This window comes from Cotesia glomerata, linkage group LG2 (genome assembly GCF_020080835.1).
Source record: "Cotesia glomerata isolate CgM1 linkage group LG2, MPM_Cglom_v2.3, whole genome shotgun sequence".
Taxonomy (NCBI): domain Eukaryota; kingdom Metazoa; phylum Arthropoda; class Insecta; order Hymenoptera; family Braconidae; genus Cotesia; species Cotesia glomerata.
In genome coordinates, this window is record NC_058159.1 from 9454894 (window position 1) to 9469224 (window position 14331).

Below are 14331 nucleotides of genomic sequence, written 5' to 3' on the forward strand. Positions count from 1 at the left end.
CCAATTAGCATCTTTCCTCTACAGTTAATTTTTATACCCTCAGTATTATTTTGATTTAGCTTTACTTGTACAATTTTCAGTCAACGTTTTGTAAAAAAACAAATTTTTTATCCAGTCGATTCTCGTTATGAGTCCTATTAGTGTCTCTCTCATATTAACGCGAGTCTGGTCAAAAAAAAAAAAAGAAAACAAATAGGTCTCATAACTAGACTCGACCGTACGCCCTTTCAGCACAAAACCCTATCTAACAACTGTAATACGCCCTTTGGCATTTATGATGCGATGTATCCTTCGTTATGGATTATTTTAAGCGATTTTAAAAATTAAAAGTTAGATAATTCATAGACATCTAAAAAACTTGAATAATAATTGATTTATTATAGCACTAGAATTTATTTACTCATAACTCATAGTTTACCAACATGTACACAATCGATCTCATTAGAACTTAGGAATAGCCAGCCTCTTAGCTCCACCAATTAAACTCAACTCGAAGGTTTTACGCCGAATGAAAACGAGCTAGAGAAATTTTAATGATGTTTGCTAGTTTGAAATCAGTCTAAAATGATTGGCAAGGTTCGAACTAACCAGAGAGAGTAATGCGTTTTAACGGTACAGTGACTTGCAGTGATAATCTGATGATTGAGCGAATGTGATCATACCATTATTCTTATTTCTTTTTTAGTGGGTTATTCATTAACAATCATTAGTACTAGTATTGCATAATGAAATATTACGAACCTCTGAAGCAAAAAAAGAGTACAAATTTAATTTATTTTGCCATATATTGGTACACTTTAGAAAAAATTTTTTTTTAATTTAATGAATAATTAAAATATGTATTTCTCATGTATAGTAAAAGTATATTAAATATTATATTTCGATAATAATTTACTATAAAATTTTTTTTTATAGTTTAAAAGACCAACAAAATGGCCTTCAGTGATATTATAGCTGATCAAAAATCCAGGAATATCATACACTTTACTAGAGTAAGGTAAAATTTAGTAGATACTCACGTTACGTCCATTGGGATTTTTATTTTAACAAAGGATGTTCATTTACGTCGGTCTAAATGTCAATGAAATTCAAAAAGATTGGAATACATATGATACAATCTAAGTTGTGGTAATAATAATAAAAATTATTATATATCCAATATACCATATACATTTATAACATTGTGACCTAAATATGATGTTTCTAATGGAAAGATCAAAATATGTCAACCATAATATTAATAAAAAAAAATTATTTTATGAAATAAAATATTGGATTTTTAAAAATAACTCATCTTTGAAAAAAAATATTAAAAATCGGAAATCGAAGAGGTATTGCAGCGGAAACAGTACATTATTGAATTCTTCCTAAAAAATTTTTTATTAAATTAGTAAGTGTTTTTATACCAAGCAATTCATACATACATTTTTTCAATAATTCCTCTTGAATTCTTTGTAACTTTATTATTTTATTGCATTTTATTCGATAATTATAGTGAGTAATGAGTATTGATTTAAATATTTTTTTAAAAAATAGAATTGATCTGCAAAAAACATTCTTGCTGCTGTCAAAGTTAAAAAACAAAATGAAAAGTATCCAATTTAGTCATCAAGTTATTATATTAATTATTATTGAAATTATTCAAGTACATTTTCTTCTTTTAAAGTATTAACGAAAAATTTTAACTTTTACCATAAATAAATATAAAATTAAACATTTAAAAAAACGGTAACAATTAGACTTAATTATTTGTCCAAAATCAGATAATTTCGGTCTACTTAAAATAATTAAATTGCTGACACTAAAATTTAAACATCTTCAATATTTAAGATTAGTAATTACAACATTATTTAAAAATTAACATGATTATTGATTTAAAATATCAAATATATTAAGTATAGTTTAATTATTTAAATAAGTATTCTAAGCCCTTCAGCTTTGTTACCCTACTATATTTCAAATGTTTAAATTTGTTTTTGTTAATAGTAATAATTACTATTTTTAATTTTACTTAAAGTTAAGCTTAAAAAGTTTTTTGCGATCTACTTTAAATCTGCAGATTTATTACAATCAATCACATGTCGATACATATTACATTTGTATGAATAAAGGTGTAACTTGCCGTGAAATATCACATAGCGTGACTGAATTATAAATTAATCAATATCAAATCTCAAGATACTCTAATGAACATCATCAAAACACTTTAAATCATATTTAAAAATGAACCAAATTATTTTTAAATAAAATAATCAATTAATTAAATCTAAATTAAAAATTAATGTCAGAAATAATACTAGTGTAATAATTACTGCGAATAGATTTCAATAAATGAAATCCCGTAAGCTATGCGTTAATTAGCATTGAAATAGCTGCAGCTATGAGATATAATTTATATCAAAGACGTACTCTGATGACAGAGGACAGTAGCTTGACCAACACAGTCAGTTGGTTGGTAACAACGCAGAAACAATTCATGCACTGGAAATCCGGTCAAGCGATTGGACCCATGGAGGTAAGCAATTCTCAGCTATATTCGTGAACAATCCCTCAAATCCTATTATACGCCAATATGAATGGGATTCAAGATCGGATCGTCGCGTTAATTACAACCGCATTGATTGTATTTCGGGATAAGCGTGCTTAAACTGATATCGATGTCGACATTTAAATCCGGGTATGTTTGTTCATCTAATTGACACGAATTACTTCAACTATCGACATCCGATCGCTAATGTTTCAACACTCTTACTAATCATCCGATTTGATGACTTTATTTTTAATTGCATTTTTATTTTCTTATGAGCGTGAATTTGAAAAAATAGAAATAAAACTACCTTAAACTACCGCAATTAATTATTCAATAATTAATTACAACATGATTGATTTCGAGTTGTTGAAAAGTAATTTCAAGCACCGTATGTAAGTATTCAATTCATAATCAAAACATGAAGCCTTCTATAAATTATGAGGGGCATAATAATTCGAGGAAATTAATACAGAAAACATATTAATGTAATAAAAAAAAGTAAACTCATATTATATTGTCAAATGAATTGAATTTATTGATAAGTTTTCTGCATCGATTTTCGTTTAATAAAATGATTTTTTTTTTTATAAATAGAAACAACTTTATTTTAACTGTACACAATAAATTTAAATTGATTATAATATATATTACATATTGAAATGATCAATGTATTTGGACGCGCTTTAGTCGATGCATTTCGTTGATAAAAATGAAATTTACAATTGAATTTTTCCTTTTTATTACCTGAGCTACATTGAATTTGAATGTAAACAATGTAACATTAAGGCTTGTTAATTCTCTAAGACAATTAATGAAATTTACCGAGACAAGTATTTTATAAAGATGATCAGGTTAGTTAAGCAAAGATTACTGGAATAAATTAGATCTTTGTCTAGTCAGCGAATATGAGGATTCAACTAATTCATCCATGGAGGACAAGCCGCCGGGGGTTGATGCCCTTGTGAGGCTAGTTGGTATTGAGGTCGCTGATGATGATGAGATGAGGGTGGTGGTGGTGGCGGTAATGGTGGTGGTGGTGGTGCATTGCAGACAGACTGCGTTAATGGTAATGAATTGTATGGTGGCTTAGTCGAGTAAGGAGGCAACTGATTATGCTCGACATTCATGTGATGCTCCAGAGTTGCTCCTTGGACGGGAGATCTAGTTCGATCGACATCTTGTTGTTGCTGTTGTTGATTTTGGCCTCCAGAAATAGCACGGTATTACTATTATTACCGTCTTGTTCGCATAACTAAGTTCTCATTCATTATCGTCTTACCTCTCGGCCTAATTTGAGGTGGTGGCATATTTGTTGGCAATGGTGGTACAGGGTACAACATATGCTGTTCTCCCTCACGAGGAGCCGATGGTGGTGGTGGCGGTGGTGGTGGAGGTCTAGACCAAGGGACACGAACATGGTGAGACTGCCACGGCGCTGCGGGCAGTGGAATTGGCTGTCCTGAGCCACAATCACCAGCATAAGTTTGATCATTCTCTGAATTTAATTTTAATTGATTATTAAAATATATTTTTAAATAATAAAGTATAACCCAAGCGGCACAAATTTTTTTTTTGTTAATGTTTTGTTAAATTTAAGTTGATAATTATTAATTTTTGACTTCTTGTTGAGTAAAATCTACCAAAAAGTCGACATTTTTTTTTGAGACGCTTGGAAAATTATTCATACGAATTAAAATTATTAATTTTAAAGAAGGACATTCAACTCCTATTAAAATAATTACCTAAATTTGATCCTGGTTGATCCAAATGCTGTTTATCACCTGTGTACACAATATTTAAGTTATTAACGCCATATCAAATTTTTATTTAGGGTCGATATTAATTTTACAATATTAATAATAAAAATAAAATAAATAAAGCTACATTTAAAAATATCTGCAACTCTTCTTTTCATAGAGAGCAAAGAACAATAGGACTGAAAAAAATTAAGTAATAAAATTAAAGCACAAAAGAATGATTTCTGGATACCATCTCATTGAGGCTTCTGGAATCGTAAATTCTAAAAAAAAAAAAAAAAATTATTCATAATTCATTATTAATGCACATAAAGAAAATAATCATTTGAAAAATAAACGATTATTTATTTCCGGTGAGTGAAAAAAGGATCTGAAAAAAATAAAATGTACAAAATAATACATTTTCAAGGACTCCCATCATTGGTGATTATCAAACAAGCTATAATTGCACACATAATTTGAGAAACAAAAATTTAATTTTATATTACAACTACAGCCTAAGAGTTCAAGGAAACAACACGAAATACTCGTCGAAAAATAGCAGCTTTGGTATACATATTGTTAATAAAATATAATTATAATTGAATGTTTAGGGAGTCGACCAACGGTGCTATTTGTAAAACTAGTGACTAAAATGACGAGTTATTTGGCATTTTCCGATTCGAATACTCTTAGCTACAGACCTGGATGGATTAGAAGCTGATTTCCATCTTCATGGTGATGGGCAATACCTCCTATCGATTGAACGTGCATCGATTGCTGCTGTCTGCTTAAACAATTTCAAAATAATTAATCAAACGATGTACAACAGACTAATTCAAATTAGTCTGTTGATTAGATCCTTGGATATTTCTGAAATAATAAGTTTTATTTCAATAGGTCCAATGTGTTTATCTATAACGGTTACCGCAAAATTTTATTAGTTAAACTGATATAAATTATGCATTCAATTTATTCAATTAGTTTTGTATTTTGACGACTAAGCCTATTGATATAAGTCTTATTGTTAATTAATATTGAAAATTTCTATCGATAAATTTTATATATTTATAATAAGTTTTTTTAAGCTAATATTCTTAAATATATCGGCCGCTATTTTCGAGTAATTATTTATTATTGGTATTTATTTTTTTTATGGTTTGCATTTAGTCGTAGACTTGATAAATTAAGTTCATTTATTTTTTTTTGAGAGTATTTATAACGAATTGACCCTTACCCAACTCTAAAAGTAATCATAATCATAAAAGTAATCACTTAGCAATGTTAACTTGATAAGTTTAAATTATAATTTTCAATATTATTTGCAGGGTAAAAGTCAATAGAATATTATTAAAAATATGATAAAGTATTTTACAAATAATTTAACGCATATAAAATAATTGAATTTTACCACTTATCAAACATGTGTCACTCTGCAATAAATAATAAACGTTATGTAAGTATAAATTGAATAAGCTTGTAATTAAAAAAAAATATTAGTTAATCCAATATCCAAGGAAAAAAATATTAATAATAAATAAAATTTATTAATAATATATGTATCTGTAAATAAAACTTAAATTTGCAATAGCCTGCTTCTGGATTTATCTGCACTATATCTTCTGTGCACTGTATTTCTAAAGATGAAAATTTTATTTTTATTTTCATATTAAATATAAAATAAATTATTAAATAATAATTGTAAAAATTTTCATACCATCGTATTTCATTTTTTTCTAATACCGTAACCTTTCCTATATAATAAAACTCATTCATTCATTCATAAATTGAATTAACATTTTATGAATGCAAACATAAGATTATTAAATTATTTAGAATTTAACTCACCCATTTCCGTGACGTTGAACCGGTGGTGGACCACACTGGTAAGGAACTGCTTCCTAAATTAAATTACTTTGTAAATTAAATCGTTTTTAAAGATAAATTATCAATTTCATTTAATACAAAATAATATACCTGAAGTCCCTCAACGTCAGTAAATCTCCTCTTCACCCCATGACCTTTATGATGCTCTGGTGAGTCCGGTTTATGCATTTCAAAGGGTTGCGGAGGTGGTTGAATAGTATAGTGCACTTGCGTGGGTATATGTCCATTTTGACATTGCAATTGGTGAGTATGATACTGAATGTGCGATTGAACTTGTGAAGGTGGTGCATGATGAAACCCTTGAGGCGGCGGTGCTTGAACCTACAAAATTATATATACATTTACATATATATTCATACTTAGCCGTTGAGGAGTTTAAATTCAAAAGATAATATTTTCATGAGGTCATGAAATTTTTATTAACATAATTCCTTTTACTACCACAAGTCTCACAATGATTTCTAAATATAAATAAGAAAATAAATATTTTTTTATATTATTCACTTGATATAAAAAAATATTCTTTCAAATTTCTTATATTAATGATTTCGAAACTAAAAATATATTTTAAATGTTATGTTAAAAAACAAGCAATTATATTTATTGATCAAAAGAATTAAAAACCGAAAAAGTACCCTTCTGAATTATATAGCTTCTCAATTATTTCCACAGAAGTAATTACTAGCAATAAAAACTTTTTACTTGTATTTGCCCTTGATGAGGTGGCGGTTGTTGTGCTTGATAGAGCCATGGAGCGTTTTGCTGTGGCGGTTGTTGATTCGGTGGCGGCATAGTCGTTAAAATATTTATTGGGTTTGGTAATTGATTTACTGTCGGTGGTGGTACCATCTGAGGTGGTGGGGGTACTGGTTGAGGGGGTCCTTGATCAATTGCTCCTTCGTATTGTCCCTCGACTCCCATTATAAAAGAGCCTTGTTGACGATGATGATGATGATGATGGTGATGATGATGAGGATGAGGATGAGGATGGGAATGGGGATGATGATGATGAGAAGGATGTGGTTGATGACTCGGCGAATGAGAATTTGGCACGATAAAAGTTTGTGTTGACGGTGGAGGTACGTGGAGCGGATACTGGTGATGAGGAGGTGGTTGACCTTCGAATTGAGGTGGTAAAATATGTTGAGCATGTTCAGAATTTTGTTGTAACTGATTGGATTCCTCAGACTGTAGAATAAACTGCGTTTGCGACTGAGGTCCTGCTTGTTGGTATTGTATTTGATATGTCTGAGGTATTGGTGGAGGTGGCTGATTTGCTGAAAAATTCGGCGGCGGAAAATGAAGATGTAATAATGGTGGTGGAGGTTGATGAGTTGGTGGTGGTTGTTGTAAGTTAACAGTTTCGATAGGTGTCGCAGGTCGTTGGATATTTGGTTGCGTATAAACATAAGAAACTGCTCCACTGACTGGTCCACTATTACTGGCTATGAATCCGTGTTGACTTGGACTCTGCGGTGGTGGATGACTCATAACGTACATTTGTGCGATTGATGGCGTGGAAGAATGTGATACCGATGGCATCTGTATCCCCTGAATATGGACTGGCTGACTGGGATGTATTTGATATTGAACTTCACTTACTGTCGGCGGAGGTCCAATCAATTGTACTTGACCAACAGACGGCGCAGAAGATATTAGTGCTTGCATTTCCTACCAAAAAATTACGTATTAAATTAAAAATAATTTTAGTTAGTCTTAGAACAAATAAATTGAAATTTAATAGTTAAATTTTATTAAAAACTAACAACAGTGAACCTGAAGATTTTGAGTTGTTTATATATAATGAGAATATTAAAAGAGTCAATAGTTATAAATATTTAGGGTTAATGTTGGACTATCATGTAAAATGGGATATGCATATAGTAAATGTTATAAGGAAAACTAGATACTTTTTATATATTTTCCATAAATTAAAAAAAACAATGAGCAAACAATCAATAAAGATAATACACCACAGTCTTTTTGAGAGTATTGTGAATTATGGAATTATTGCTTGAAGGGGAAGTTACAAAACCACTACTGATATCCGAGCTAGAATTCAATCTAAGCTGATTGACATATTTTCAGATGGTAACCGTGTTCTAGAAATAAAAGATAAATTTATACTCGTCATTGTGCTATCATTACAATAATTATAAATATGCTTATGAGAACTATGAAAAGAAAACTAAGAATAGAAGTATTCAGTTAGCATTTAAAAACTCCTCGGATGTGACAATAAAATACTTCAATGCATTACCTGATACACTAAAAAGAATACCGAATAATAATAATAAAACTGAGAAATTGGCTTGCAACTAATTCTTTTTCGTAGCTTGTTCTTTTTTTTTTCTTTATCTTATAGTTTATTAATAATCGAGTCTTTGATTTCTTTTATATGATATAATGTTTTATATATACCTAAAATTTGAGTGATGTGGATAAAGATAATTTAAATGAATAAATTGTTTGCCAGGTCTTCGTACAGGTGTAACTCACCTCTATAGGTACATGCTTATGTATTATGTAATTTAATTATGTACTATGTCTGTATGTATATATTATATATCCTGTTAATAAATAAATAAATAAAAAACAAAATAAAAATAAAAATTACTTGAGATTGCGAAGAAGGTACTAGAGGTCCAGAATGTGCTGGAATATGAACTCCTGGTGGTGGAGGGACATTAGCTCCCGGAGCTGGTCCACCTGTCATTGTTGCCGTTAATATAGTAGCAGGTAATGTAACTACACTACTTTGAGCATGTTGTATAATATCTTGGTGTTGAATTGTAACAACGTTTGATTGAGTTAATGCACCAATATTCATGGTTTGAAAGTGAGCTATTGGAAACAAAAAATAATTAAAAACTTACTACAGTAAACAAAAATATAACAATACAATTACTTTGTTGAATTTGTTGGATTGGTCGATTTTCTAAAACTTGTTGCGGTTGGATTGGCGGTAGTTGCTGCTGTATGAACGACTGAAACTCTGATTGCATTGTTTGTATCAAATTAATTGCTAACTGTTTTGCATTTTGTAGCGCTTCAGATTTTGGATGCCTGAAAAATACAAAGAATTTTTTTTTTAATTATCTTAAAAGTTTAATTAAAGTATTATGATTATAATTAGTCTTACTCTATGTACAAATGCAGTGGTTCAGGTGATTCTGTTCCCAGAGAAGGATCCACAAATTGAGATCCTCGACCTCGTAACGTAACATTTGCTCCAGTTTCTCCTCTAATGTACAATAAATTGGCTCCTCCGGTGCCAATAATACGACCACATAAGTCAAAACTTTGTGGGGCATTTTCGATGCCGATACAAATTTTTTCTACTGAAGGTACTCCCGTATGTAAGCTCATAAGAGGCGGTGGAGCATTTGTAAATCTACTTGGCCTATTTAACGAACTTTGATACTCCGTTTTAATAATTTCATTAATTTTTTGAATTGCCACTGTAAATATGTGAATATTATATAGATATTCATGTAAATAACAATGAAATTATAATAACAAATAAATAGATCATACGATCAATATTATTTTTCGAGTGGCCTTGAATATAAAGATAAAGTGGACGTTCATTAGGACATCTTGTCTTCTCTTGTTCAGTCATATATCTTCCCCGGGTAGAAACAGTAGTTCCTGTACAATAAATATATCTATTAGAAAAAAAAAAAAACCATAAATTCATAAACTTGATGACAGTATTCAAATTTTTTTTTCTCTAGTCTTAAAGAAACTATATTATTTTAAATTGGAATTAATTTCAATGTCATTCAGTAATTTAAAGAGTATAACTTTGTCAATAATAAAAATAAATATCGATTCAACAATTTAAATAACATTTCAATTAAAATTAATAAGCTATAAAACAATGAGTACACTCAATCATATAGATTGACGATATTGTTTTATTTAATATTTATAAAATATAAAATATAGGTATGCACTTAATCTAAGAATCGATAACTATTTTTATACCGTGCATATTTTACAAACTATGTAACTAGCAAAAGTTGAGTATATTTTTAGCCATATACATAATATATACTATCATATTATACAATAATAATAATTTAATGCAATTAACTGAGTTTTTATCACTTCATATGGTTATTTAATACTTATCAATCGTTTTTGCCTATCAGCTGTTCAAACACTTTTGATATAAAAAATCATCAGTAAAAGTACTATTGCTGATTACAATATTAAAATATTGAAAAAAACTATCGACTATATTATCATTAAGCAATAGTTGCTTAAATAAACACATCAATACTATAGTTGAAATTAAAATATGTAAATTTTACCGATTTAGTCATACCTGAAAAAGAATTAATTTCATCCTGAATATATCCTTTAGTAAGTAAAGTTCTCGCACTAGGAGGTGTTTCATTAATATCGAATTCTGTTGTAAAAACTTCAGCTCCTTTGTATGTTCCATTTAAGTATGACAGAGCCTATCCCAACAAAAAAAAAAAAAAAAAAAGATAAAAATTAACAAAATATGTAAATAAATAAAAATAGTTTTATAATAAATCAAGTTACTTTATTTCCATTGGAACCTCGAAATTTTCCTTTCGCCATGAGTGTAGAATTTATTTTTTCAGTAATATACGCCACTGATTTCATATCCACTTTGTCATTCCAGTGTCACATCTACAATAACAATTTATAGTTATAAATAAAACATTATTACAACTTTCTCTACTTTTCAAATTACAATTTTTTTTTTTCAATTTGTTAAATCTTAATTAAATGATATACTAATTAATTAATTTGATAAAAAATTAAAAAAAGAAAAAAAAAACAATTGTGATAGAATGGTATTAGAAAACAATAAAAAATAAAAATTTTTATAACAAAAATAAGAAAAAAATTAAAATCAATACTCAGAATAAAAATCAAATGAATGACACATTCTGTTATCTATTAGATAACAAATAATAGTGTTGAATGATAGTAGTAAATAATTACCTAATGGTTTTAGAAAAAAGTTGTGCTCTGAATGTCTTGATACCGGATAAAATAAAATAATCAGTAAGCATTTATAAGAATACATTATTTCATCACACAAATTAACTATCACAATGATACTCTTCAATGTAACTTAAACATGTTACTATTTTTAACATGCATACATTTATTTACGTTAAGTATGCTAATCGATTGCAATGATTAACAATGGCCGTCTATTTAATATAAAAAAAAAAGTTTATTAAAAATTATTTTTTCGTGCGTAAGAGAGAAAACCCGGCTCTCAACAGTGTACAGATATATTTAACAGACTATACATGTAGATTACATTTTCCTCTACAAAGTAACTTTTTATCTGTCTTTGTCACACTTTTGTGTTTATGTCAATACATCTACCACGAAGTATAGATACAAGGAGTCCGAACGTAATGTTGAACGAATGGTCTCAATTTAGGGGACAAAATTTTCGCCGGTAGAGCGCGCCATTTTTCAAGAAGTACTCGTTTAAATCCTTACGCGGGAAGTTTTGCTGCTATTGACAGCTCTGGAAAAAAATATTTTGAGAAACGTGGAATTAAATAAAAGACAATTTGCAAAGCTAAAAACATGTGGTATTAATGGATAATAATTTAAAAATTAGTAGAGATCATACCATTTTATTCAATGAAAAATAGTAGATGAATGCTGAAAAAAAAGTTTTTAAATAAATAAAGTAAGTAACTACACAGTGACTTAAAAAATTTACTAGTTAAAATATTTTAAAAAATTTCCAAATGCCTATTAATTTCAATATTACGAAAAATATACTTTATGAAAAAAATTAATTAACAAGTTATTATCAAACATATTTTTTATTAAAATGGTATAAGTTACAAACAAAACGAGTTTAATATTTAAAAATTAAATTATTTAAGTTAAACGTATATTTAGAATATTTCTTTGTGATCTAAAATACTGAATTGTTATTTATATAAGAGTGAATAATTTTTTTTATTAATAATAAGCGCGAGTTAATGTAATTTAGAAATCTTTCGAGATTTTTTAGATTTAACTTTTCTCTCCGTAGCACTTTTATTGAAACACTTGACTAGAAAATGCCCCCGCATTATTAAAAAATTATTAATTATTTTTTTTGTTAATTCTTTCTTATGCTCATCACAGCCAACAAAAATAGAGATATTTCTTTTAGAAACATCATCTAATATTTCAAACATTGTGTCAACATTTACTGTTTTTGTCCCAACCACCATTAACACAACTTCTTCTAAGCTTTTAATTAAATTAAATAATTGTTCACTAGGATAAATCAATGCGCCTTTATCCATAAGTTCTATAAATTTATCACGAGCCGTCACTACTCTTGACTGCATAGACTCTGTGCAGTCAAAGCATTTGGAAAACCGACCTATTTTACGGGCTACATATCCCGCAATATATGAAATCACATAGTTGCTAGTTTGAGCAATATCGTAATCGTGTTCATATCTTGAGTCCACCGAGTTCAAAGGCACTTTATTGTTATTATCATCACCCTCATGATCTCTTCTAGTGTTGTCATAATTATCATAGTCGTTATCATTATTAATAACTTTATTTTTATCGCCGTCAACATCATTATTATCATCATCATTATTGTTATTATTATTATTATCATTATTATTATTGTCACTTGCATTATTAGAACCTGTACGATCATCGTCGGTATTTGCTTCTGCACTACTGGGATTTCCAGATGCATTTTCAATGATAGCATCAATTTTTTTACTCCAGTTTTCTTTGTTAACATTACTTGCTTCAAACGATTCTCTAGTCTGCATTAATGAACCTAGTAATTCTCCTGCAGTCACATTAGATCCTTTTGGAGGTGTTGCCAATGAATAAGAGCAGAGCAACCGGAATACTTGTGAGAACAAAATAGGGTCAGGATGATCATTGGATCCACACGCACTTCTAGCGATCCCAAAAAATTTCTAAAATCATATAATTACGTTATTAAATAATGAGAATAAGTTGGAATCATAATGAAAAAGACAAAATTTTTTAAAAGTTACTTTTAAACTTATTAGTGAAACGCAAATGAAAAAATCATAAAAACTCACTTCGAGCATGTCTTGTGTTAATCTCGACGTCATCAGATAATCATAATTGCACTTGGAATGTAAAAAATCTATCAATTCCAAGGTAGACCCCAAAGAAATTTTTAGTCCAGTCAGGGTACTAGCTGTAATTGATAAATAAAAGCTTTTCATTTTCTCCAGATCGACAGAGTCACCATTTTTTTTCCTTTGCTTAAGTTGTTCTATTTTTTCTTTAGCTGTAGTCTCCCAATTTCTTATAAAAGTATCAAACTCAATAATAGCCTATCAAAAAATAATAAGTTATTGTAAGTTATGAATAGCAAATTCTGAAATTAATATCCCAATAATGAAATAGTGTTAACAATACTTAACGTACTTTTTTCGAAACATTATCATCAGCAGGTCTTAAAGCATCAATCGGAGTTCTAGACAACATAGCTTTAATTAATTTGTTCACTTTCTCAATGAAAATTATGGTACTATCACAGTCATGTAATTCAATACAATCAGGTTCATCTTTCAATAACTTCATTGCATTTGAGATAGACTCAGAGAATAGCTGTAAGTAATTAATTAACTCTTCATCACTCGCGTCATGAGCAGATCGCCGCCTAACAACTACTCAACCTATAGAGACTCACTATAGTGCGAGCGAGAAACTAAAAAATACGCGAGTGACGAAGATAGATAGATAGATAATAAATTTTATTGGATTCTGGAGCCTAGGCTCCCTCAGAACCATCATCAAATATACATTTATAATTAGTGTATAAAGTACAGAGTTTTTGATATTTCAGAACAAAATTAAAATAAATACGTAATAAATAAAGACGAAGGGTTAAAAATATTGAGTTATGTATGTTTATGTAGTATTTTATTGTAAATTATATATTAGTTATTCACGTACATACCTCTATAGCTAACGGAACATTCATCTTTTGATAGCCTTCGGGTTTAAGATGGTGAGGAGTCAATTTATAAGCCATTTTTAAATTAGCTTTTAAATAATTTTCATATTGTAACAGAGCATTCCAATGTTTTTTTTAACAATTCCATCCGGAGTCTATGAGAAACAGTATAAAATTTACTTTAGTTTATCGACATTATAATTTTT

At 29.0% G+C, this 14331-nt stretch overlaps 2 protein-coding genes across 3 annotated transcripts in view; both read right to left on the reverse strand.

Moving 5' to 3' along the window:
- The window catches only part of LOC123259883, a 42655-nt gene extending 31128 nt beyond the window's left edge, over window positions 1-11527 (reverse strand). The window contains exons 1-13 of the mRNA XM_044720659.1: window positions 11140-11527; window positions 10711-10821; window positions 10487-10622; window positions 9691-9804; window positions 9296-9614; window positions 9062-9219; window positions 8771-8997; window positions 6856-7824; window positions 6244-6474; window positions 6115-6167; window positions 4971-5053; window positions 4273-4311; window positions 3810-4025 (exon numbers count right to left, since the gene is read on the reverse strand). Coding sequence (XP_044576594.1) covers window positions 3810-4025; window positions 4273-4311; window positions 4971-5053; window positions 6115-6167; window positions 6244-6474; window positions 6856-7824; window positions 8771-8997; window positions 9062-9219; window positions 9296-9614; window positions 9691-9804; window positions 10487-10622; window positions 10711-10794 — 2629 coding nt within the window. The 5' untranslated portion in view covers window positions 10795-10821; window positions 11140-11527. The remainder of the gene's footprint in view (window positions 1-3809; window positions 4026-4272; window positions 4312-4970; window positions 5054-6114; window positions 6168-6243; window positions 6475-6855; window positions 7825-8770; window positions 8998-9061; window positions 9220-9295; window positions 9615-9690; window positions 9805-10486; window positions 10623-10710; window positions 10822-11139) is intronic.
- Window positions 11528-12006: 479 nt separating this feature from the next.
- LOC123259885 (integrator complex subunit 7 homolog) lies at window positions 12007-14273 on the reverse strand. Of its 2 annotated transcripts, XM_044720661.1 has the most exons (5): window positions 14129-14273; window positions 13594-13776; window positions 13239-13499; window positions 12750-13109; window positions 12007-12713 (listed from the first exon to the last, which is right to left on the reverse strand). In XM_044720661.1, exons 1-5 carry the CDS (start codon window positions 14201-14203, stop codon window positions 12150-12152), a joined length of 1443 nt encoding a protein of 480 aa, XP_044576596.1. In that variant the 5' UTR covers window positions 14204-14273; the 3' UTR covers window positions 12007-12149. The 2 variants fall into 2 exon arrangements, with proteins under 2 accessions (XP_044576596.1, XP_044576595.1); XM_044720660.1 differs by having other exon boundaries at window positions 12008-13109.
- Window positions 14274-14331: the final 58 nt, after the last annotated feature.

Coding starts and splice junctions, on each gene's coding strand:
- LOC123259885 (XM_044720660.1), bottom strand. CDS start 14,203: ATGGCTTATAAATTGACTCCTCACCATCTTAAACCCGAAGGCTATCAA. Junction 13,500..13,593: donor ATGATAATGTTTCGAAAAAA/GTACGTTAAGTA, acceptor ATTTTTTGATAG/GCTATTATTGAGTTTGATAC. Junction 13,110..13,238: donor TAACACAAGACATGCTCGAA/GTGAGTTTTTAT, acceptor ATATGATTTTAG/AAATTTTTTGGGATCGCTAG.